Source organism: Dipodomys spectabilis, unplaced genomic scaffold, assembly GCF_019054845.1.
Source record: "Dipodomys spectabilis isolate Male_0828 unplaced genomic scaffold, ASM1905484v1 ptg000024l, whole genome shotgun sequence".
NCBI classification, from domain to species: domain Eukaryota; kingdom Metazoa; phylum Chordata; class Mammalia; order Rodentia; family Heteromyidae; genus Dipodomys; species Dipodomys spectabilis.
The window spans coordinates 3,107,563-3,132,224 of record NW_024870701.1 but is presented as its reverse complement, the minus strand read 5'-3'; the positions used below and the strand labels follow the sequence as shown (position 1 = coordinate 3,132,224).

The following is a 24,662-nucleotide window of genomic DNA, read 5'->3' as shown; positions in this document are numbered from 1 at the left end:
TGACTAGATCTTTGTTCCTTTGTACCTGGATTAGTGCTTTACAGTGACAGAAATAATTCAAAACAAGAAGAAAGCTGGCTCTGAGGATTATCACCTTGGGGCACCTGGAACCTATGAACAACTGGATGTGAGAACCTAGACCACATCCAGGCTTTTGGTGCAAAATAAGTAAGCAGAGTCTCCCTTCAGGTAAGTTTTGCCGAATATTTGAAAGGTACCATGACACCTTTTCAAAAAGGAATTGAATTTAGGCAACATCGCAGAAATTCTGTGTGATACAGATGGAGTTTGTCCCTAGAGGGTGGGCAGAATGAGGACAGGATGGTCAGGGAGTGGCCAACCAGCACTGGCCGCCTTGAAGGAAGTATTTGGGTTTCCTTATCTTCAGAGGGCCTGACTCCTCTAGAGAACTGATATTGTTGGGAAAGAAACACAGGCTACTGAGTGACTGGGTTGAGGCTGTGGGACCTCACCTGGCACCTCACTGCTAAATTAAATTAAGGAGGCTCCTTCTGGGGGGGTTGGCTCCATTGTGAACACACACATTGTCTGCTCACCCCCCCCCCCCAAGCAAATCAAAGCTGGAAAGAGGTCTTGGGACTTACCATTGGCTTCTGGCACTGGTGTTGGCACATTCTGCAGGGCCAGGGGCTCCACAGCCCCAGATGGGCCTGGGGGGCCTGGAAGCCCTTTGGGGCCTGGCATGCCGGGCACTCCAGGCAAGCCCGGTAGCCCCCGTGGTCCAGGTACCCCAGGCTCCCCCACAGTGCCCTGCAGTCCCTGGAAACCAGGAGGGCCCTGGGGGCCAGGGAGTCCGTCTTTGCCTGGTGGACCCGGAGGACCTGGGTCACCACTAGGGCCCTGAGGGCCTGGCTTGCCAGGGGTCCCACGAGAGCCTTTGGGGCCCTGGGAGCCTTTAGAGCCTTTCCCGCCGCGCTCTCCAGGTGGGCCAGCTGGTCCAATTGGGCCTCTCTCACCCGCAGGGCCAGGGGGACCAGGCTCCCCCTTTTCTCCTTTCTGTCCTTTGTTACCAGTGGGACCGGGAGGGCCCTGAGATCCTCTGTCACCTTTTGGGCCTCTGGGACCAGGAGGACCTAAAACATTAAAAAAATACAGTGATAGTCATGCGGTGTCACAGTGGCTTCATATATTTATCTTCTTACATAATCTCCAATTTTAAAACATTTAACACAGGAGACATACATTAATGAATGTATATTGATCTTATTATTATGGGTGTCCTCCATTGGAGCTAAAGCCTTGAAAAAGGTAATTAAATTAAAATGAGGTCATTGGATGGACCCTCATCTAATGAATCCTTATAAGAGATTAGGACACAGACATAGCAAAACAAATGACGTGGGGAAGGAGAGAGGCCCTGGAGGAAACCAGCGCTGCTGATACCTTGGCTTCTAGAAATCTCTTTCTGTGATTCCTCTACATCTTCTTTTCTTTTCTTTTTTTTTTTTTGCCAGTTCTGGGGCTTGAACTCAAGGCCTGGGCACTGTCTCTGGGCTTCTTTTGCTCGAGGCTAGCACTCTACCACTTGAGCCACAGTACCTCTTCTGGCTTTTTCTGTGTATACGGTACTGAGGAGTCGAACCCAGGGCTTCATGCATGCTAGGCAAGCACTCTGTCACTAAGCCACATTCCCAGCCCGGGCTGAATGTTCTTGAGAAAACAGAACAGAATCAGTCTTAAAAGATGGGAGAGGATGGGCTGGGAATGTGGCTTAGTGGTACAGTGCTTGCCTAGCATGCCTGAAGCCCTGGATTCAATTCCTCAGTACCATACACATAGAAAAAGCCAGAAGAGGTGCTATGGCTCAGGTGGTAGAGTGCTAGCCTTGAGCAAAAGCAGCTCGGGGACTGTGCCCAGGCCCTGAGTTCAAGTCCCAGGACTGGCAAAAGAAAACAAAATAAAACATTCAGCCCTATTTGAACAGTCTTAGGTCAAAGCTCTTTATGAACTGCTTGCCTCTGATTCTCACATTCCCACTCAAAATTCCCATTCAATTACCACATCCTTCTCCTGGGTCAATCAGAAGAAATTTTGCTTCTTTCTCAAAATTTTCAGCCCTTTCCAGTCCTGAAGGACCCTTCCCCATCTAGCACCCCCATCTGCAGAGTGATTATCAAACGCCCTCCAGAGACAGGTACTTCTCTTTCTGATCTGTGTTCCGTACCATGGAAGGACTGTGGAGATATCTGCCTATCCTGATTTTATTGACATGACAATGGGCCCACTGGGTCTCCTAATCTGCAGTTTTGAGTTTTCTTCTGTTTAGTCTGAGATGGCTTGTTACATAGTCTTGGACATTTAGGAAAGATAGGAAAGGTGGACTTTTGTTGTCAAGTTATCTCCTGGAAGTTATTGTGTTTCTTCTGTCTCTCTCTACCAGTATCAGGGCTTAAATTTAGGGCCTCAAGCATGCTTGACTCTCTTGCCCATGACTAGCCACACCTCTAGCTCAGGTTTTTGCTGTTTGTTTGCCAGTCCTGGGGTTTCAATTCAGGGCCTGGGCACTGTCTCTGATCTTTTGTGTTCAAGGCTCTATAACTTGGTGGTTAAGTAGAGGTAGGAGTCTTATAGACTTTCCTGTCTGGGCTGGTTTCAAACAGCAATCCTCAGACCTCAGCCTCTTGAGTAGCTAGGATTATAGGCATATGCGAGCCACCAGTGTCTGTTTGTGTGTTGGGCCTGGGTGCTGTCCCTGGATTTTTGTTAGCTCAAGGCTAGCCACAGCTCCATCTCTGGCTTTTTTGGGTGGTTAACTGAAACCAGATGGGGCAGTAAAGCCCAAGAGACTCTTATTTCCAAATGGTGATCCTCATGTCTCAGCATCTTGAGTAGGTAGGTTTACAGGCTAGTACCTGGCTTTAAAAAATTTTTATTATTTGTTTTTAAAATAGAATCTCATGGACTTTTCTGTCCTGGCTGGCTTCAAACCATGATCCTCTGATTCTCAACCCTCTGACTAACTAGGAATACAGGTGTGAGCCACTGGAGCCTGGCTGCAAAGTTATATTCTAGAGATTAATATTGGGGAAGTTACCATGTGTGTTTCCCCATAAGAGATACAGAATTATGGAAAGGTCTAATAAAAATCTGGCAATAAATATGACCAAAAAAAACCTTTTCTTCTGTTTCATAAAAGTCTGTTGAGAAATTCAGCTTGGGAATCTTAAATGCCAAGGTATCTATGAGGCTGGTAAGGTTGCCATAGCTCCAGAAATACACTGAAACAACCAACACCAGGACTCAAGCAGCCTTAGGTTTGCATTGCCAGAAATCCTCCACCTGTGTTCACAGATGCTGGAGCTTTGGGAACCTTGAACCCTAAAGCAACTCAAACCAGACCAATGACTTTAAAGTGCCAAGCCAGTAGTCTACCTTAAGAAAAGTTTTAGATGTATTTTCTAGTAACAGATTTAATTCTTACTGCCACCCATCATCTTGGAGACTGAACATCAAGAACCTCTAATGAAATCCGGTGCAGTGGCTCACACCAAGAATCCCAGCTCCACAAAAGGCAGATGAGGAACATTTGCTTGATGAGCTAGCTTTGAACCAGATCTCAGATTCCTGAGTAGCCAAGATTATAGGCATGAGCCAACCAGTGCCTGGTCAGCTCTTAATTCTTAGTGTGGCAACTGTGTCTTAATGAGCCCTTGTTATTAGCTACCTTAAGTGTAAGTCATCAGGAATTTCCTGGAAAGCATCAGAGTGTTTTGAATCTTGCAGAGGAAAGACGAAGCCAAGCGTAATCCCTCTTGCTCCATCTAGCTTTCCCTCATCCTTATGCTGAGCTCACCATGTGCAGAAAGAAGATAGGCCCCAGGATGCAGAAGTGTAGAGAGACAGATGTGCATGCAGAAGTGGAGTGCTTTGACTCATGGCTTCTTTTCCCATACCTGTTGATCTGCAAGGCCACTGGATACATGGAATTGAAAGGGAGTTGTACTGGGAATATGCATATTTTTTCTAGCATGCATGAAGTCTTGGGTGCAATTCCCCAGTAGCATATAAATGAAAAAACTGGAAGTGGCACTGTGGCTCAAGTGGTAGAGTGCTAGATTTGAGCAAAAGAAGCTCAGAGACAGTGCCCAGGCACTGAGGTCAAGCCCCTGGACTGGCAAAAAGAAGAAAAAAAGAAAGAAAGGAGAAAGGGAGTTGCTTGTCTGGCTTGAGAAGTTTCTCAGATCAACTCATAGCAAGTGCAGGGATAATTGGGATGTGAGAAAATAAATATTCTTCAGAAGTTGAGCTCTAACTCATTGCTGGGATGAGGAACATAATTGTCACCGACATCTCCCACTTACCATGGCTATTACCACTTACAGTGTGCTCCATGGCCTTGCTCTAGGACCTTCCCTAATGTGTGCCACACTGAATGAGGAACAATACCCACACTGCAGATGTGTTCCTTGCTCCCCACAGATGATTCAGCAGCAGCTCCAGCCACACCTACCACCTCCAACCCTGCAATACACAGCCTATGGCTGCTACTTCTGGTCTGAAACATTGAGGAGGAAATTCCAAGTTCATAGGCACCAAACATGATGGTCAAGAAGGGTCACAGCACTGTGAGCCTGCCAAGGATGTGGCTGGAGAGGTCAAATGGGACTTCTGAAAACAGCCTGCACAGGGTCCTAGTTACTGGCTCCATTGCTACCATTCCATCTCAAGTCTCGCCCACCTAGGCTGGACCTCTGCCTCCATACGTAGGCTTCTAAAATCTGATCTTACTCCAACACCAAGGAACATCTTTTAAAAATGCAAATCAGATAAAGTGTCACACCTACAATGAACTTCCAATTCCCTGACCTTATATGTTTACTTTAAGGTATCAGGGACAAGGAAGAGGGGTATGTCTGTTTCATGACTATCCTTGAAGCTAATGGCATGGGCCTTAGCACCAGAATGCTTAGGCTCCAATTATGTTTAAGTACTTACACTGGTGTTTATTTGAATCTCTAAGTTTTTCCCTCTCTAAACTGGTGATATTAAAAGTAACTGCTTCATAGAGTCCTTGTCAGGATTCACTGAGATGATTTGTAAGAGTATTTAGTACACTTTATTAGTCATACCTACAACTTCCCTGACTGGGAAATATCCAACAATCTCTAATTACTGAAGAACTAATAACATGAACATGAATCTTCCACTATAAGCATTTTAGATCACTTAGCTTACCAGACATGTCTATAAACCAAATGTCATAAATTTCCTATAATCCAGAGGAGCAGAGTTCAAAACCAGTCAGGCATGCCGAAACTAAACCAGGATGAGTTAAACCAACTTACCAGGCCCATATCAAGCATTGAAATAGAAACAGCAATAAGAGACTTCCTATCTAAGAAAAGACCAGGACTTGATGGATTTACAGCGGAATTCTACAAGGGCTTCAAAGCAGAACTCACACCAATACTCCTCCAACTCTCCAATGAAATTGAAAGTTCACTACCGAACTCTTTCTATGAAGCCATCATAACCCTCATCCCAAAACCAGGCAGGGACTCATCAACAGGAGCAAGAATAAGAACCACATGGTTATCTCAAAAGATGCAGAAAAAGCATTCAACAAGATCCAACACCCCTTTATTATGAAGGTTCTGGAAAAATTAGGAATCCATGGAACATTCCTCAATATAATAAAGGCTATATGACAAACCTACAGCCAGCATTATACTTAATGGTGAAAAACTAAAGCCATTTCCTCTGACTTAAAGTCAGGAATGAGACAAGGATGTCCACTCTCTCCACTTCTCTTCAATTTAGTATTCAAATGCCTAGCTATAGCAATAAGATGCAAACATAAAGGGGACTCAAATAGGGAAAGGTGAAGTAAAACTCTCCCTCTTTGCAGATGACATGTTCTTGTATTTAAAGAATCCCGCAGACTCCACTCCCAAATTACTCAAGCTGACTCAAAACTTTGGCAAAGTAGCAGGGCATAAAATTAACCCTCAAAAAAGCAACGGCTTTTCTGTATGCCATAATGAGAAAAGCGCGGCTGAAATCAGGAAAGCAACTCCCTTTGTAATAGCCACACAAAAAACAAAATACCTAGGAATTAACTTAACCAAAGAAGTGAAGGACCTCTATGACGAAAACTTTAAAAACCTGAAAAAGGAAATCAAAGTAGAACTTAGAAAGTGGAAAAACCTCCCAAGTTCCTGGATTGAAAGGATCAACATCATGAAAATGGCAAGGCTGTCTACAAATTCAATGCGATACCTATCAATATTCTAACTTGTTCTTCAAGGAAATATAAGAGGCAATCCAAAAATTCATATGGAACAATAAAAGACCCCAAATAGCAAAAATGATCCTTAACACAAAGAACAGTGCTGGAGGAATATCAATACCAAATTTCAAACTCTACTACAAAGCCATAATAATCAAAACAGCTTGGTACTGGCACAAGAACAGACCTCAGGACCAATGGAATAGAATTGAAAACCCAGAAATGACCCCACAGACCTAAAGCCATCTAATCTTCGGTAAGGGAGCTAAAAAAAATAGAATGGAAGAAAGACAGCCTCTTAGCCTCTTCAGTAAATGGTGCTGAAAAAATTGGTTAATCACCTATAGAAAACTAAAGCTAGATCTTTATATATCACCCTGCACCAGAATCAACTTCAAAAATGGATCAAAGAGGAGGGGGACCAAGATGGCGACGGGGCAGTAGGGAAACGCCACAGCTCTCTCCAACCAAAAAGAGAGTTCGAGTTCCAACCTTTAATCTCCCCAAGAGACCGACAACAACAAAAAGACGAACACTCAGAGAAAAACCAGAGGTGGAAAATAACAAAAAAAAGAAAGAGAGGAAAAGAAGAAATTCAGAACAGAGAAGAGCGAAGACCCCTCCCCCAACCTTTACTGGCCGCGCGGCAGTGCGCCAAGCCGCCGGCCAGCCGGCCCCGCGGGGGCTGCCGGAGCCACAGAGACACAGGGGGCTGCTTGCAGATCACCAGGTACCGGATTGCAGAACAGCGGATCGCCAGGAACAGAGAAACCTACCAGCCGGGAGTCTCCAGGAGGATCCCACCCCACCCATCACTCTCCACCGGAGCGGAGAGGCTCCATCCCGCCAAAGCCGCCCGGCACCAGCAGCGCCACAAAGGGACCTGTCCGCCGACCACCCGCCCAATCGCGATCGCAACGACCCGGCGGGGGGCCGCCCAACCCAGCCCGCAACCACCCCAACTGAACTCGGACTGCAACAACAACTGACGGACTGCAACAACAACTGACGACCTACAGGGTGAGTACCCATCAGGGGACAGGGAATCCATCAAGGGAGACCAGAGCTGGAGGGAATCCCCAGACCCTGACCTAGACTCCCTACCCCAACACCCGGACCACAGGACCCACTAAAACTGGGAACTGTTCGAGAGCTCCACCAGCCGGTGGAGCACACTCTGCTGGCCAGGCCAGAGCAAGAGCGCCCCTGGAAGGGAGCTTAAATGCTCAAGCCAGGAACAGTGCCCCTGGGTCAAGACTACCAACAGTAGAAGAAATTTGAACTGTGTCCTCCAGGCTGCATAACCAAGGTGGTATACACATTAGCACAGGCCTAACGAGCACGCTCCAGGCTGGGGCCGGAACCAGGCCAGGGGACCGGCGCCTGAACAAAGCAAAAAGGGTCAGAAGTGGGACTGTGGCTCAAATGATAGGGTGCCAGCCCTGAGCTGAAGAGCTGAGGGACAGCACCCAAACCTAGAGTTCAAGCCCACAACCAGCCCAAAACAAACAAACAAAAACACATCAGGAGCCCATAGTAGACTCCAGTATTTGGGAGAGTGCATCCAGAGCATCTGATCTTCCCAAGAGCCACCCGCAAGAGCAAACACAAGCAGTCTAGGCTGCTCAACCCTTCCAAAGGCGGGAATTGCTACAGCAGAGAGCTGAGAATCCTAAGTGAATAGCAGCTGGAAATAGGCTCCCAACAGAATCCAGATCAGGCACAGACTCTCTCTACCAATACAGAATCAGCAACCAAGCAAAGACAGACACACCAAAACAAGATTGAAGAGCAGTCTCCTGAACCCCCATGCGAAAATCACAGAGAAAAATCACAAGGTTTACCACTACCCAGGACAGCAAGCTCACCTCAAAAGCCAGCAGCCACGCAGGGGAGAGCCCCAGTGGGAGCAAAGCAGGAATGGAAGACAAAAACTACATCCAAGGGTTGCTGGAGGCAATGACTCAAGAAATAAAGCGAGAAATGGATCAGAAATTGAAAGAGCACAAGGATGAACTATCAAAAGATATACAGGATATCAAACAAAAATTGGATGCAAAAATAGAAGCTGCACAAACCTCAGTAAGAAGTGAGATAAACGCCAAATTAGAGGTAATGCATACTGATCTCACCTCATTGAGAGGTGAGATCAGTACTCTGAGAACCAACATTGAATCCATAAAGGGATCCATCTCCACCATGCAAACCACAATAGAAGCCACGGTCAACAGAGTGAATGAAATGGAAGGTAGAGTGTCAGATACAGAAGACAGAATACACCAACTGGACCAAAAAGTGACAGATATGGAAAAATCACTCAAATTAAACCAAAGGGAAATTCAAGAGCAAGCAGATAATGCTAAAAAATTTAACCTTCGCATAATCGGAGTGGACGAAGGTGAGGAATTCCAGAGCAAGGGAATGCAACACCTATTTAACAAGAGAGTCAATGAAAATTTTCCCCACCTCAAAAACGACCATCTTAACTACATCACAAAAGCTTATCGAACACCCAACAAGCAAGATCCCAGGAGAAACACTTCTAGGCACATAATAGTAACAATGATGGATCTGAATAATAAGGAAACAATCCTGCATGCAGCAAAAATGAAGAAGGAGCTATACTACAACGGGAAAAAAATTAGAATCACTGCAGATCTCTCCACACAAACAATGAATGCAAGAAAAGCCTGGGAAAGCACCATACGAGCCCTGAGAGCCAATAACTGCCAACCCAGACTGATATACCCGGCAAAGCTAGCATTCACATTCGATGGAGAACTGAAAAATTTTAATAGCAAAGAAAAACTAAATGAATACATAAACATTAAGCCAGCATTACAAAGAATTCTAAGAGGGGGGACACAACCTGAAGAAAGCAACCAGGAACTGGGACCTGCCCCAAACAAGCATTACTCAAAGTCTAACTGAGCAAGCACAGGAGGAAAGGAAAAAAGAAAAACTTAGGAAAACGGAATGGCAGGGACAACAATGCATCTCTCTATACTTTCTCTTAATATAAATGGGCTGAATTCGCCAATTAAAAGAAAATGAACTGAGGATTGGATCAGAAAACAAGACCCATCCATCTGTTGCCTTCAGGAGACCCACCTCTCAGCCAAACATACAAACAAACTCAGAGTGAAGGGGTGGAAAAGGATCTACCAATCAAATTCCCCCAATAAGAAAGCAGGTGTAGCTATCCTGATATCTGACAAAATAAACTTTTCATTAAAATCAGTACAGAAAGACAAGGACGGACACTACATATTAATAAAGGGAACAATCCAAGAGGAGGATATAACCATCATCAACTTATATGCCCCAAATATTGGTGCACCCAGATATGTTAAACAAATGCTCTCAAACTTACAGAATAAAATAGATCCCAATACGATAATACTAGGAGACTTTAACACGCCACTCTCACCAAAGGACAGGTCTACCAACCAGAGGATTGGCAAAGAAGCTACCGAATTAAGTGAGGCCATACTTCAAGCGGAATTAACTGACATCTACCGAGTATTTCACCCTAAAACAACACAGTACACATTCTTCTCAGCAGCTCATGGAACTTTCTCCAAAATAGACCATATCATAGTTCATTCAAGGAACTTAAGCAAATACAAAGGGATCGACATAATCCCCTGTATCCTATCTGACCACAGTGGAATCAAGCTAGCTCTCAATAAAAAAGCATACCCCAGAAATTTCTCTAATACATGGAAATTGAACAGCACACTCCTTAACAAGGCCTGGGTAACAGAAGAGATCAGAGAAGAAATAAAGCATTTCCTAGAACTCAATGAAAATGAAAACACCTCACAAAGAAACTTGTGGGACACAGCAAAAGCAGTCCTGAGGGGCAAATTTATTGCCCTCAGTGCCCACATCAAGAGAATGGAGACAGACCAAGTAAATAATCTCATGTTGCAACTAAAACAGCTAGAAAAACAAGAAAAAATGGGACCTAAAGCTACTAGACGAAGCCAGATAACCAAATTGAGAGCAGAGATTAACCAATTAGAAAATCAGAAAACCATAACCAAAATAAACCAAACAAAAAGCTGGTTCTTTGAAAAAATAAACAAAATTGATGGCCCGTTGGCAAGATTAATTAAAAAAAGAAGAGAGGAAACCCATATTAATAGGATTAGGGATGCCACGGGAAACATCACAACACGTACCCAAGATATCCAAACAATTCTAACAGACTACTTTCAAAAGCTGTACTCTCTAAAGGAAGAAAATCTGGCGGAAATGGATGCATTTTTAGAGAAATACAAGTTACCCAAACTGAGCAAAGAAGAAGTTAACCAATTAAATAAGCCAATATCCTATAATGAGATACAGGAAGCTATCAAAAGTCTTCCAACAAAAAAAAGCCCAGGACCAGATGGATTCACAGCAGAATTCTATAAGACCTTTAAAGAAGAACTAATACCCATACTCCTCAAGCTCTTCAGAGAAACAGAGAAGGAGGGAGTTATCCCAAACTCATTCTACGAAGCCAATATCACACTCATCCCCAAACCAGGCAAAGACCCAACCAAAAAGGAGAATTACAGGCCAATCTCCTTGATGAACACAGATGCAAAGATCCTTAACAAGATTCTAGCTAACAGAATCCAGAAACACATAAAAAAAATAATACACTATGATCAGGTAGGCTTCATCCCAGAGACACAGGGATGGTTTAACATACGTAAGTCAATAAATGTAATCCAGCATATCAACAGAGCCAAGGTCAAGAATCACATGGTTATCGCCACAGATGCAGAAAAGGCCTTTGATAAAATTCAACATTCATGCTAAAAGCTCTGGAGAAAATAGGAATAGAAGGAACATTTCTAAAAACAATAAAAGCCATTTATGACAGACCAATAGCCAATATTATACTTAATGGGGAAAAGCTACAACCAATCCTCCTAAAAACAGGAACAAGGCAAGGATGTCCACTGTCTCCACTCCTCTTCAACATAGTCCTAGAACCCTTAGCCAGGGCAATAAGGCAAGAAAAAGACATTAAAGGGATCTGCATAGGGAAAGAAGAAGTGAAACTATCCCTTTTTGCAGACGACATGATACTATACCTCCACGATCCCAAAAACTCCATCCCCAAACTTTTAGAAATCATAAGTCACTTCGGCAAAATAGCAGGATACAAAATAAACCCACAAAAATCAGTTGCCTTCCTATACACTGATAACGCACAGGAAGAGAGGGAAATAAAGGGAGCAACCCCATTCACAATAACCTCCCAAAAAATAAAATATTTAGGAATTAACCTAACCAAAGATGTAAAAGAACTATTTAATGAGAACTATAAAAAGTTAAAGAAAGAAATTGCAGAAGACAGTAGGAAATGGAAAGACCTCCCATGCTCCTGGATAGGCCGACTTAATATAGTAAAGATGGTGATACTTCCAAAACTAATATACAAATTCAATGCAATTCCTATTAAAATCCCAATGACGTACATCACTGAAATACAGAAAACAGTCCAAAAATTTATATGGAACAACAAAAGACCTAGAATAGCCAAAACAATTCTAGGGGATAAAGACAATATGGGAGGGCTATCCATGCCGAACTTCAAACTCTACTACAGAGCTATAATCACAAAGACAGCATGGTACTGGCACAAAAACAGACCCGAAGACCAATGGAACAGAATAGAAGATCCAGATATAAATCCACAGGCCTACAGCCAGCTGATATTCGACAAAGGAGCCAAAGACATACAATGGAAGAAACACAGCCTCTTCAACCTCTGGTGCTGGGAAAACTGGGCAGCCACATGCAGAAAACTAAAAGTGGACCCCAGCCTATCACCATGCACCAACATCAACTCAAAATGGATTAAAGACCTTAACATTAAACCTGAATCTCTGAAACTACTGCAGGACAGAGTGGGAGAGACACTTGAACTAATAGGCACAGGAAGGAACTTCCTGAACAGAGTCCCAGGGTCACAACAAGTTGGAGAGAGACTCAACAAATGGGACTACCTTAAAATAAAAAGCTTCTGCACAGCTAAATCTATCGCAACTAAGCTAGAAAGACAACCAACTAATTGGGAAAAAATATTTACCAGCAATATATCAGCAAGGGGTTAACATCCTGTATATACAGGGAACTCAAGAAACTAATCCCTCCCAAACCTAACAAACCAATTACTAAATGGGCAAGGGAACTAAAGAGGGACTTCTCAAATGAAGAAATAAAAATGGCAAAGAAACACATGAGGAAATGTTCATCATCCCTGGTGGTGAAGGAAATGCAAATAAAGACAACCCTGAGATACCACCTTACCCCAGTCAGAATGTCCCACATCCACAAATCAGCCAACGACAAATGCTGGAGGGGATGTGGAGAAAGAGGAACCCTATTACACTGCTGGTGGGAATGTACACTTATACAACCACTTTGGAAAGCAGTCTGGAGGGTCCTTAGAAAGCTAAAGATTGACCTCCCTTACGACCCAGTCATACCACTTCTAGGCATCTACCCTGAACAACAGGAACCAATATACAAGGACACGTGCACCTCCATGTTTATTGCAGCACTGTTCGCAATAGCTAGGATATGGAAACAACCTAGGTGCCCCACCACAGATGAATGGATCCAAAAATTGTGGTATCTATACACAATGGAATATTATGCAGCCATTAGAAATGACAAAATAATGGCATTTGCAGGGAAATGGATGGAGCTAGAAGGAATCATGTTGAGCGAGGTAAGCCAAGAACGAAGAGACAAACGGTACATGGTCTCCCTCATAAGTGGATGCTAAATCCAAAAGGTTAGGTGATATGACAAAACTAACAGGACTTAAGAAACAAAGAACTCCCGCTCATCTGGTTGAACCACTACTAAATATCCTCATGCTGCTGATCACAAATATGGTATATAACATGTGAACACTGTTATATATTACAGACTGTGGTAGACAATTTGCTCCAGGGAAGTTAGAATGAACTTGTGACTTTGAAATTATGTAATCATTTAATCACAATCAAAAAAAAAAAAAAAAAAAGAACCTCGGGGAAGGGAGGGAGGGAGGGGATGGTAGGGGGAAAACAATGGAGGGGGTAACAATGTTCAAGAGGAAGTGTACTCATAACCTCACTCATGTAACTGTAACCCTCTGTATAGTAGCTTTACAATAAAATATATATATATATATATAAATATAAAAAAAAAAAATGGATCAAAGACATTGGAATCAAAGCAAACCCCTGAAAACATTACAGGACGGAATAGGAGAAACCCTAGGTCTCCTTGGCACAGGCTGAAATTTTCTCAATAGAAACCCAGAAACACAACAAATCAAAGAATGGTTGGACAAATGGGATTGCATGAAATTGCAGAGCTTCTGCATGGCAAAGGACATAGCTAGCAAGATCAATAGAAAGCCCATGGATTGGGAGAAGATCTTCACTAGTCATACAATGGACAAGAGTCTCATATCTAAAATATACTTGGAACTCAAAAATTAAATCCCCCAACAACAAATCCTCAAAGAAACAACTGCTCAATAAATAAGTGAACTAAAGACTTAAAGAGAAACTTCTCTGAAGAGGAAAGAAGAATGGCCAATAGACACATGAAGAAATGCTCAACCTCTCTAGCCATAAAAGATGCAAATCAAAACAACACTGAGATTCCACCTCAGCCCAGCTAGAATGGCTATAATCAAGAACTCTAATAACAACAGATGCTGGAGGGGATGTGGACAGAAGGGAATCTTACTGCATTGTTGGTGGGAGTGTAAACTTGTTCAACCACTTTGGAAAGCAGTATGGAGGTTCCTCAAAAGACTCCACATAGAGCTCTCCTATGACCCAGCAATCCCACTTTTGGGCATTTACCCTAAAGATCACAAACAAGACCATACTAAAGCTACCAGCACAACTATGTTTATTGCAGCATTATTTACCATAGCTAAGATATGGAACCAACCCAGATGCCCCTCAGTGGATGAATGGATCAAGAAAATGTGGTATATATACACAATGGAATTCTATGCCTCCATCAGAAAGAATGACATTGCCCCATTTGTTAGGAAGTGGAAAGACTTGGGAAAAAATTATATTAAGTGAAGTAAGCCAGGCCCAAAGAAACATGGGTCCCATGGTTTCCCTTATTTGCCTTAACCGGTATATGTGTGAGACAAGCAGAAATGGTCAGATAAGTTGATGCTAGGCGAAATGAACCCCAAGATAAGGACTCAAATGTTTTTTCTTTCTTGCTATTGTTTCTAACATATTTATAAGATGATTTCTTTATTGCTTTGTATGTCCCTCCCCCACGGTATAACCCCCTGTTTTCACTGTATTTGATGTTGCTATAATTTGTGGAGGGGAAGGGAAAAAACAAAATGTTTAAATAGGGATACAGGTTGACCCATTGCAACAATGAGATGTACAAGACACCATGTTGAAAAACAAACTTTACAATTTAGGCGGGGGAGGGGAGTGGTGAGGAGGTGGGGGAGTATAGTTGTGCAGGTGGGAGGGAAGGGATGGTAGGGGAAAAGCAAAGGAGGAGGCAGCAATGCTTGATACCTTGCTCATGTAACGGTAACCCCTCTGTACAGTATTTTCACAGTAAAAAAACTTATTAAAAAACCAGTCAGGGCAAAAAGTTAGCAAGACCAATTTTTTAAAAAGCTGGATGTATAACCCAAGCTATGCAGGATATATAAGAGTGAGGCTTTGGGGCTGGGAATGTGGCTTGGTGGTAGAGTGCTTGCCTAACATGCATGAAGCCCTGGGTTCAATTCCTCAGTACCATGTAAGCAGAAAAAGCCAGGAGGTGCTGTGCCTCAAGTGGTAGAGTGCTAGACTTGAACACAGAGAGGCTTAGGGACAGTGCCCAGGCCCTGAGTTCAAGTCCTAGGACTGGCAATAAAAAAAGAGGCATTAGAGGTAAATAATGAGAGGCCCTATCTGGAAAACAAAACAAAACAAAACAAAAGTGAAAAAGTGCCTACCTAAAAAGCATGAAACTCTTGACTTCAAGTCCCATTACTGCCAGAAAAAAGAAAAAAATTTCCTTGCCGAAGACAATAGTTAAGCCAATTGAGTCATATTAGTATGAAATTAATAGAAAATATCCAGAATACGCTGATAATTTTGTCTCGGGTATCAGTTACATTACAGAGATTTTGTTTTATGACAGTGCACAGCAAATGCACTCTGCCCTCATTCTGGATTTAAGAATAGACTAGACACTGAACTTGATGGCTTCAAAGCTCACAGTAGACGCAAGTGGTGAGAAGTGTAAAGCTGAGCACACTCCAGCATCTGTAATGGCATGGGCTTAAAGCAGCAGGCAGGGCTGGGTGATAAACTTTACAGTGGCAAAAGGATAAGACCCTCAACCAGAGGAGTCCATGGCCTAAGACAGACAAAGCCCAGAATGGTGTAGGAGAAGAGCTGCTGCTTGAGAGATGGGTTCTTGGCATAGCCAAAGACTAAGCTGCCAAATGCTTTTCCATTGCCAGCCTCTGATTCAGCCACATCCACTGTGGTGGCCTAGCACTAATAAACTTGACTGTTTTGTCAATGTCCCAGGAGGCAACACTGGCACAGGAGTCCTGTCTGGCCAGCTGGGGAATGGCTACAGGAAGGCTGTTCAGATGGGGCGTCTGGTCTACTCAGGAGAGAGGCAAGCCCAGGCCTGATTAGACCTCTGGTACAATAGCAGATCAGAACCAGAAGCAGTCTCCATAAAAGATGATTACCTCTCACGATGATTACACATACTTGCAAATTCCCTGATGGGCAAATGCCTGGCCCCTCCAAGGTGGGGTACCAGCATTATTCCTGGAAGTCATTTTTATGTAACACTAATTTTTACATAGAACATCTTTCTTTAAAAAACATCCATTAGTCTTCATGTCACTCTCCAGAGCAAACCCAGAGGTTTCTAAGCAGCTGTCTATGACTGCCTTATTTCTCACAAGGTAGTTTTCCAAATCTACCTGTCAGACCATGCTTTGCAGACCCCAGCATCCTCACCTGCCTTTTGTTAGCATGCTGGGCTGTAGATGTTCCCCTTGAAAGAGGACCCCCAAAGTAAACACTCCCCAAAGCAACTGAATGCTGTAAGATATTACCACCCCACTGGAATGCTGTATTTTCATTAATAGTTACAGATCACGTTAACTTCCCTGAAGAACAAATTTAATCACTTTTGTCAACTGAAATCCTTAGCTCTTCCTGCACACTTCCTCTAAGCTATGCCATCCCAACAGCATTTGTCTTGTCTGGTCTTCACAACCTATGAGCAGGATTTTATATGAATACCCTATCTATTTCATTTTGTTGGCCTCTCTTGCTACTATTCTAGCCTCTTAGATCATTTTGGATGATTCCATTATCCCAAGTATTAGATGATCAGATCATCCATATTCGCATGCTGATCAGTGGTTGAACAAGTCTTGCCATCTGCCAGCTTCACCTGCCTCTCATCATTAACTGTTTGGTTTTTTATGGTAGTACTGGAGTTTAAACTCAGGGCCTCTACAATTGCCAGACAGGTGCTCTACTCTTTAGCCATGTCTCTGGTCCTGTTACTTTTGAGATAGGGTCTTCCTGCTGGTATATGTATGTGGACTGAAATCCTCCCCTTTTCCCTTCCTGTTATAGCTGGGATGACAGATAAATACCACCATGGTCACTTTCTTTCCACTGACATGGAATCCCAGAGATATTTTTGCCCAGGCTGGCCTAGAATCAAGATTCTCCCAATCTCAGCCTCCCATGTAGCTGGAATTATACTTGTGTGCAACTACACCCAGGTCTTAGTTGAGAAGGGGTTTTAATCCTTTTTCTGCTTGGACTGGTCTCAAATCACAATCTTCCCTATCATGAGCCACTGGCACCTGGCTTGTCTATTCAACCAATTTGGAAGACATACCTAAGAGTGATCTTCCCATTTCCCCCTCCCCTCCCAACCAATGTCTCATGCCTCTATCTAATCTCTTCCCTTCCAATGAATAAAGATGAATGTTAGAGCTGGTAGGAAGTCACCTCCCTGATTAGGCTTTGTTAGTCAAGGATCCATCTTTGAGAGAAGTTTTCTTGCTAGCTTTGAAGGAGCTGTGATATGTTATTGGGAACAGGTTCCAAATGACAGCCAGAAAAAGACCAGAAGCCTCCCTCAAGAAGATGAAATTTGCCCAGAATCCAAGAGACCATAGAAATGGAACTCCTTCCAGTCCCATGTCTGATGAAAACACAGTCCCTCAATGACAGGTCCCTGAAGCCATGCTCAGAATCCTGACCCACAGAAACTGAAACAATGAGGGTTGTTTCCAGCTGTGTAATTTTTTATGTAGTACAATTGGCAAGTTCACCTAATTCTGCTTTAAGCCACCTCTTTACCTCATTCTTATGGTACCATTGCTAAATGCCTCGATGCAAGCCAAATACACTGTTTTTCATTCTCTTAGTTCAACCACTCTTAAGAGCTCTGCTAATGTGAGGAGTTAAGAGTAAGATTACTACCTTTCAGACAAACTTCATTCTGATGACTGCAACCTTACTGAAAGTTCACAACTGATCTTTTTATAGTTTCTTCTCAAGACTTTATTGCAGTTGAAAACAAATTCCCCATGTTCAATTTAGTGTATAGAGTTCTCTCCCCTTAATGTGTTAACCTATGCCTCTTTTTTTTTTTTTTTCCTGAACCCGTGTCTGAACTCAAGGCCTTATTATTGCTTACTTGCTTGCTAGGCTGGCGCTTTACTACTTGAGTCATACCTCAAGCCCATTGTTTTGCTAGTTAATTGAGTCTCTAGGACTTTACTGCCTTTGAACCACTATCTTCTAGATCTATCTTCCAAGTAGCTGGGCAATGAGTTAACAGCACCTGGCTTACATTTGTTCTTTTGCATTTGTTTAGTTCCTAGTCCTAGTGCTCTAAAATTCTGATTTTAAACTACATAAGTACAAGGACCAACTTGTCTTTGTAAACCCCAAATAGCTGAGCCTAGCATCCTCCATACAGGATCTTAAAACCTGTGAAAGCAATTTGACTGGAAGCTACTATTGCAATATAGTTGCTACAAATCCTCAAAAGTAGATTTCATCTGAGTCAAGGCCTTCCAATGTATGGGAATGATCTAGATGGCAGATTTGATATGGGAGTGGATCATTTCAATCCTGCCACTACTGTGAGGACTAACTATCCATCTGCTCATGACATATGGAACTAAAAATCCCTTAATAGAAACTTTGTAACATAAAAATCATTAGTCTTGCTGGACCCAGGCTTATGTCTATAATCCTAGCTACTCAGAAGGCTAAAATTTGAGAATCACTGTTCAAAGCCAACCCAGGCAGTAAAGTCCTTGAGACTCTTATCTGTAATTACTCAGCAAAAACCTGGAAGTGGAAGTGTACTTCAAATGGGAGAGCAACCCAGCCTTCAAAAAGCTAAGGGACAGCACCAAGGCCCTGAGTTCAAACCCCAATACTGGCACAAAAATTAGAAGAAGAAGAAAAAAGAATTAATCTTGCTTTCTGAGCAACTCAGTGTATTCTGATATTAAAATATCTCAAGTACTGAGAAAGTCCAAATTAACCAATCTTTCATTCAATGCCTAAATAATGGAGTATATTTATTCTTGATTTCAAGAGGTGGAGCTTTATTCCCTTTCCCTTGAGTGTGAACTGAATTTAGTGACTTATTTCTAAATAGTGGAATATGATGGAAGTAATAGTAAAGACTTCTGACACAAGGACAAAAACGGTTACCATGGCTTCCATTTTGGTCTTTCCCCTGGGAGAGCAGGAGTGCTCTGAAAGCGGATGACAATCAAGCAAATTCATATAATGAGCAACTGAGGCCTCTTAGAGCCAGCTGAGTAAGCTGTGTAGGAAGCAACCTCCAGCCCCATCAAGCCTTCAGATTAATGGTAGCCTTGACTCACACCTATACTACAACCTTATGAATGATAGCAAGTCAGAACCAACCTATGAAGCTGTTTATGAATTCCTGATCCACCCAAACTGTTACAGCAGTACTTGTTGTTTTAAATTGCCAGGTTTGGGGTGATTTGTTAGGCAGCAAGAGATAACTAGTACAAACACAAATGCAGAATTCACCCTTACCTTGGAGTATTGTAAAATTCTTGATGAGCTGACCATGCTTGGAGTCCACCAGTTTCATTTCTTCCATAATCACTGATAAGTTGGCCACTTCAGTGTCTAACCTTGACCTCATCATGTCCTGTTGCATCCTAAGAGAAACAGAATCCAATCGGATGTTGGCCAGTGTATTATTCAAAAAGGTCAGGTCGTCTGTGTGTTTGGTTAGGGTATCTGTGCATGTGGTCCTGACTTCATTCAGATTGCTGGTCAGCGTCCTCAGGTGGTGGGCTGTGTAGCTGATGTTGCTGATGATGTTGACTATGTCTGTCTCAAAAAGCTGGAAGCGCTCCTCCAGTTGGCTGAACTTGATGGCTGTTCTATTCTCCGCATCCTTGTGTGAGTCCTGAAGGTCTTTCAGGTTCTGCTCATTGGCCTGTGAGATGGTGGTGATGTTGTCCATCTGACCGGTAAATGAGCTGAGCTGACTGTTCATATCCTCCAGGGTATCATTGTTGGCTTTGGCCAAGGCTGAGTTGTTGGCAGCCAGCGTCTGTAAGCTTTGTACTTTCTCCTTCAGCCAATCGGTGTCTTTTTTGGCTTGAAGGAAAACCTGCTGCAGATTCTGAAAGTCATTCTTGATTCGCTGGATAGCCTGGCTCGTGTCATCCACAGACCTCTGCAAATTGGTGATGAGGTTCCTCTGCTGCAGCTGGGTCAAGTTCAGGTTGTTGAGGTTCATGATGACTACGTTGTGAGAGTACATTTGGTTCTGCAGATTGCCCTGGAGCATGCTGGTGTCTTGCTGCAGATTTGTCACATAGCCATTATACGCCTGGAGGGTTTTGTTGACGGTGGTAATGAGGAAAGAATTATTCTCCAAAGATTCTTTCAGTTGACTCTGCCTATCTACGAGCACCTCCCCACTTGCCTGTAACTTCTCCAATGTGTCCTTGTTCTTGGTAGTTTTTTCTGTAATCTCACGGAGTTGTTGACGAAGATCCAGAATGTCCGATCGGAAGGTAGAAAGTTCTGAGTTGGTGCTTAGAGCTTTCTTTCCAGTTTGGTCCCCTGGAATAAGAGATGTTAGTCATTTAGACTGGTGTGGAATGGCGAGGAGTTCGGGCAAGGTCAGAGATCTCAGATACTTAATGGAGAGGCCCTGTGTGTCAGACTGTGGGATATGCAGACTGCTCGGCATTAGAATTCATATGTCTAACAAAAACTTCATCCTGGGAATCAGAAAGGGTGCTTGCCCCTAGGATTGGCATAACTGGATGAACACAGGGGAAATTATGGTATTCTAGGGTACCAGGCAGGGTGTTCTGAGAAGGAAACAATCTTATACATTCACCAAAATCCTTTCTAAAAAGTGAAATTAAAGCCAGGTGCTGGTGGCTTATGCCAGTAATCTTAGCTACTCAGGAGGCTCAGGTCTGAGGATCATGGTTTGAACCCAGCCTGGATAGATACATCTTGAGACTCTTATTTCCAAATACAGCAAAAAGCTGAAAGTAGAAGTGTGGTCCAAGCAGTAGAGGGTTGAACAAGAGCTCAAGTTCTCAACTTCAAGTCACAGTACCAGAAAAAAAAAAAGAAGTGAAAGCCTATATCAAAGAAAACAATAGACTGAAATATTTTATAAATTTTTACAATCTCTTTTGAAATGTAAGATATTTAAAATATTCCAAATACTAAGCCTTTAATAGGGGCTATTTGTGGTTCTTTTTTGTCAGGATTAGTCTTCAGATTTTATTTGGAATGTACAATTTGGGGGGGGGGGGGAAGAATCAACGCCAAAATTAGTCCTTAACTGCAAAAATAAGTCTTTGAATTAAATCAGGAAGATAGGCTCAAAAAACATGCACAAAACTGAATGCCTTGTTTGGAGAATAGGCGTTTATAGTGTTGTCTTTCTAAAAAGTTGTCATTATATAAATTCAAGTACAATGAAAGAACGCTCTCAAGGATTCGCTCTTGTCACAGCTTACCGAGTTTTTTCAGGTCACTTTCCACGGCTGTGAGCTTGTCATCATACGTTTGGCGAGATGTCTCCATGCCACCTGTGACATTGTCCATTTTCTCTACAACTAAGATTTGGAAAACAATAGATGAGTCCACACTGCCTATATATAACATTTGTTTCAAGACCAGAGGTCTTTTGGCATCAAGGAAACAGATTGAAACAAAAAAACATAATTGAAATCAAATGTAGGGAGAGCAGGCTAGGGGTGTTAGTGGTGTAACACTGGCCTAGCACATGCAAGGCAAAATAAAATTATAGCCAAGTGTGGTCATGCATACCTGCAATCCTAGGACTCAGGAAGGAGGGAATAAAAATTTAAAAATTAACCCCAAATTTCTGAAACTTACAAGGCATTACCAGAACCTAAGAACACTTTCAACAAGTAAAGTATATGTTTAGATTATAGACAAATGATTTCTTTTCCTAAAGAACAGCTTTTCTTTTCCCTCCCTCCTTCGGTTTTGGTCCTAGGACTTGAATTCAGGATCTGGATGTTGTCCCTGAACTTTTGTGCTCAAGGCTAACCCTCTACCACATTTGGCTTTTTTTTGGGGGGGGGTGATTAATTGGAGATAAGAATCTCATGGACTTATTTGCCTGGACTGGCTTCAAACTAAGATCCTCAGATCTCAGCTCCCTGAGTAGCTAGGATTACAGGTATGAGCCATCATCACGTGGCAAAAAAGAACAACTGTTTTTAGCATGAGTCTATTTGGGATAATAATTATGAGCTAATCCATCCAGTTTATATTGTTCATCAGGTGTTCTATTTACAAATGAGTAGATGGGAAGAGTCTCTTTGGGTCCTCTTCTTAGGTAGAAGAAAGTTCCTATTACTGTGTGAGCCAGGGAATCAGTCAGATGTGTCCTGAAGCAGACTATGTTTTCTCTCAAGCACCTAGCATCTGGCCATAATAAAATGCATGCACTGCCCCATATGCTTTTTCCCATTGAAGCCTTTCCATGTATTTTCTCTATGTTCAATGTTCTTCTTTGGGTCAAGTTCTACTACCGAAGTTTTGAAGGACTGAGCATGTCACTGCCTGTGGGAACATTCAACTAAGCTGCACCTTTACATCATCTCTAGGTATTTGTAAACCCTTTCTAAAGGCCAGATGATGGGGCTCACAGTGTTGAGCCGGGCCTTGTTTATTATGACATCCTTCATTGCAAAGAAGTTCGTACAGAAGCTCCTCAACTTACAGGGAGAATATGTCTAATAAATCCTTAGCTATTTGAAATCATCACAAGAAAATATGGCACATGCATTGAATACTGCTAACCTATGAAGCATCCCCGCTTAGCAATACCACCACTGTGGTGTGTCTGTTATTTCCATCAGCCAGTGGCTGATGGGGCTTTGGGTCGATACTGCTGCCTACCCTCAGACCAGGATCATACCACATATCATGTACTATATAACCAAGGAAAAAAAGAGTGAAAAATTCACAATGCCAAGTATGGTTTCTGAGAGGTGATGAAAGAGGCTGGCTAGGTAGTGAGGGCCAACTCCCCCTCCCAGGAAGGTCCGAAGTTTCTCATCATGGCCTTGAGCAGATGCAGCCCTGAGTTACCACCTGCTGGTCCTGGCCCATTGCCCCAGGAAGGCTTGCATGGAACAATAGACTGGCCCCCAGAGGTGTGTGCCAGTCAGATTTGTTTAGGAGCAAGTACAGGCTGTAAGGAGCCTCTGATTGGATCTCAGACTGTTATAGTTTATGATTATCAAATTATCCTAAAAGTCATGTAGCTATCTCTAAAGATACTTTATTAACTCCTACACAGCCCACCCCAGGTGGTGACCCTCCCTTGGTACCCCAGTCTAGCAGAATTTTTGCTATTTTTTCTCTCCCTCTGTATCTGTAGATTCACTCTTCGTCACTATTGAGACAAGGGATCAATCCAAATGTTGCAGTTTTTCAGTCTCATTTCTGCTGGGCTTGTGTTGCTTTGTACTATTGGGAAGTTGAAGCCTGCCTATATTCATTTTTACCCGCAAACTTTGTTTTTGCCAGTCCTGGGGCTTGAACTCAGGGCCTGCGCACTGTTCTGAGATTCTTTTTGCTCAAGGCTAGCACTCTATCACTTGGGCCACCATACTACCTCCAGCTTTTTCTGTTAATGTGGTGCTAAGGAATTGAACTCAGGGCTTCATGCATACTAGGCAAGCACTCTACCACTAAGCCACATTCTCAGCTCCATCCAAGAGCTCTTAGCTCAGTGTGTGCTACTAAGTAGATGTTTTACAAATGCTTCATTTATTATGCCTGGTATTTAAGTAAGTGTAACTCTGTCTTGGGTGGAAGCAAATACACAAAGAGACCAAGCAAGAAGCCTCTGCACAGTTTTGAAAAATGGACAGGACACAGGGGTCTGTTCAAATCATCTTTCCTCAGTTGTGAGATAGGAAAGCATTCTCCAAAATCCCTAGAAACATCACAGAATACAATATATTCTATGCACTTTAGACAAGCCAATTTTTTTTAAAAAATAGGGGATGTTTACAAGTTTAGGCTCAGCTCTGATTCTCAAATCAAAACATATGCCTCTGTCTTTAAACCACACACAGATCATAAGTCCTGCCTCTTTTCTGGAAGCCCACAAAAACCTCTAACTATGCTGGTAGTCAGTCATTTCCTACACTCTTTCAATTCTCTTCCCTTTTAGTTTAGAAAAACACAGAACTGTCACGGACAGATAATTCAGGTTTCCTTAGCATAAAAAGAATACTTAAAAAAATACTAAAGAAATGGTTAACTGTCTTCAGTACTGCAGGGAAACTATTTTCACCCAGCCCGTCAGTGCTGGTAAAGTGGCTCCTTGCACCAGGGTGTGTGTCTGTGTTTAAAAATAGGACTTCAGCATAAAGCTGTAAACTTTCGGCTGCAATGCTGGCAGCTGGCTAGTGCATAAAACACAAGGTGAAGAGGCTCAGAGTAAACCCTTGCGTGTGAGCACAGCACTGCCTAGATTTTTACTCTTAATTCTCAACTCAGAAAGCAGCAGCAGAGCTATCTGTCTACCCTACAAACTCTCAGCTCCAGACAGGCCTCAGTGAGAGAGAGAGAGAGAGAGAGAGAGAGAGAGAGAGAGAGAGAGAGAGAGAGAGAGAGAGAGAGAGAGAGAGAGAGTACTGGTTGGTACTGGAGCTTGAACTCAGGACCTGCGTACTGTCTCTGAGCTTTTCCACTCAAGGTTGGTGTTCTACTACTTGAGCTACACACCTCCACTTCTGGCTTTTTGGTGGTTAATTGAAGATTAAGAGTCTCATGGGCTTTCCTGT

The 24,662-nt window shown here is 42.9% G+C and overlaps 1 protein-coding gene across 1 annotated transcript in view; it reads right to left on the bottom strand.

Moving 5' to 3' along the window:
- Window positions 1-24,662, bottom strand: part of Colec12 (collectin subfamily member 12) — a 175,237-nt gene that overhangs the window by 13,318 nt on the left and 137,257 nt on the right. Inside the window, exons 4-6 of the mRNA XM_042675288.1 lie at window positions 21,345-21,443; window positions 19,378-20,424; window positions 606-1,094 (exon numbers count right to left, since the gene is read on the bottom strand). Of these exons, the coding sequence (XP_042531222.1) occupies window positions 606-1,094; window positions 19,378-20,424; window positions 21,345-21,443 (1,635 nt within the window). The remainder of the gene's footprint in view (window positions 1-605; window positions 1,095-19,377; window positions 20,425-21,344; window positions 21,444-24,662) is intronic.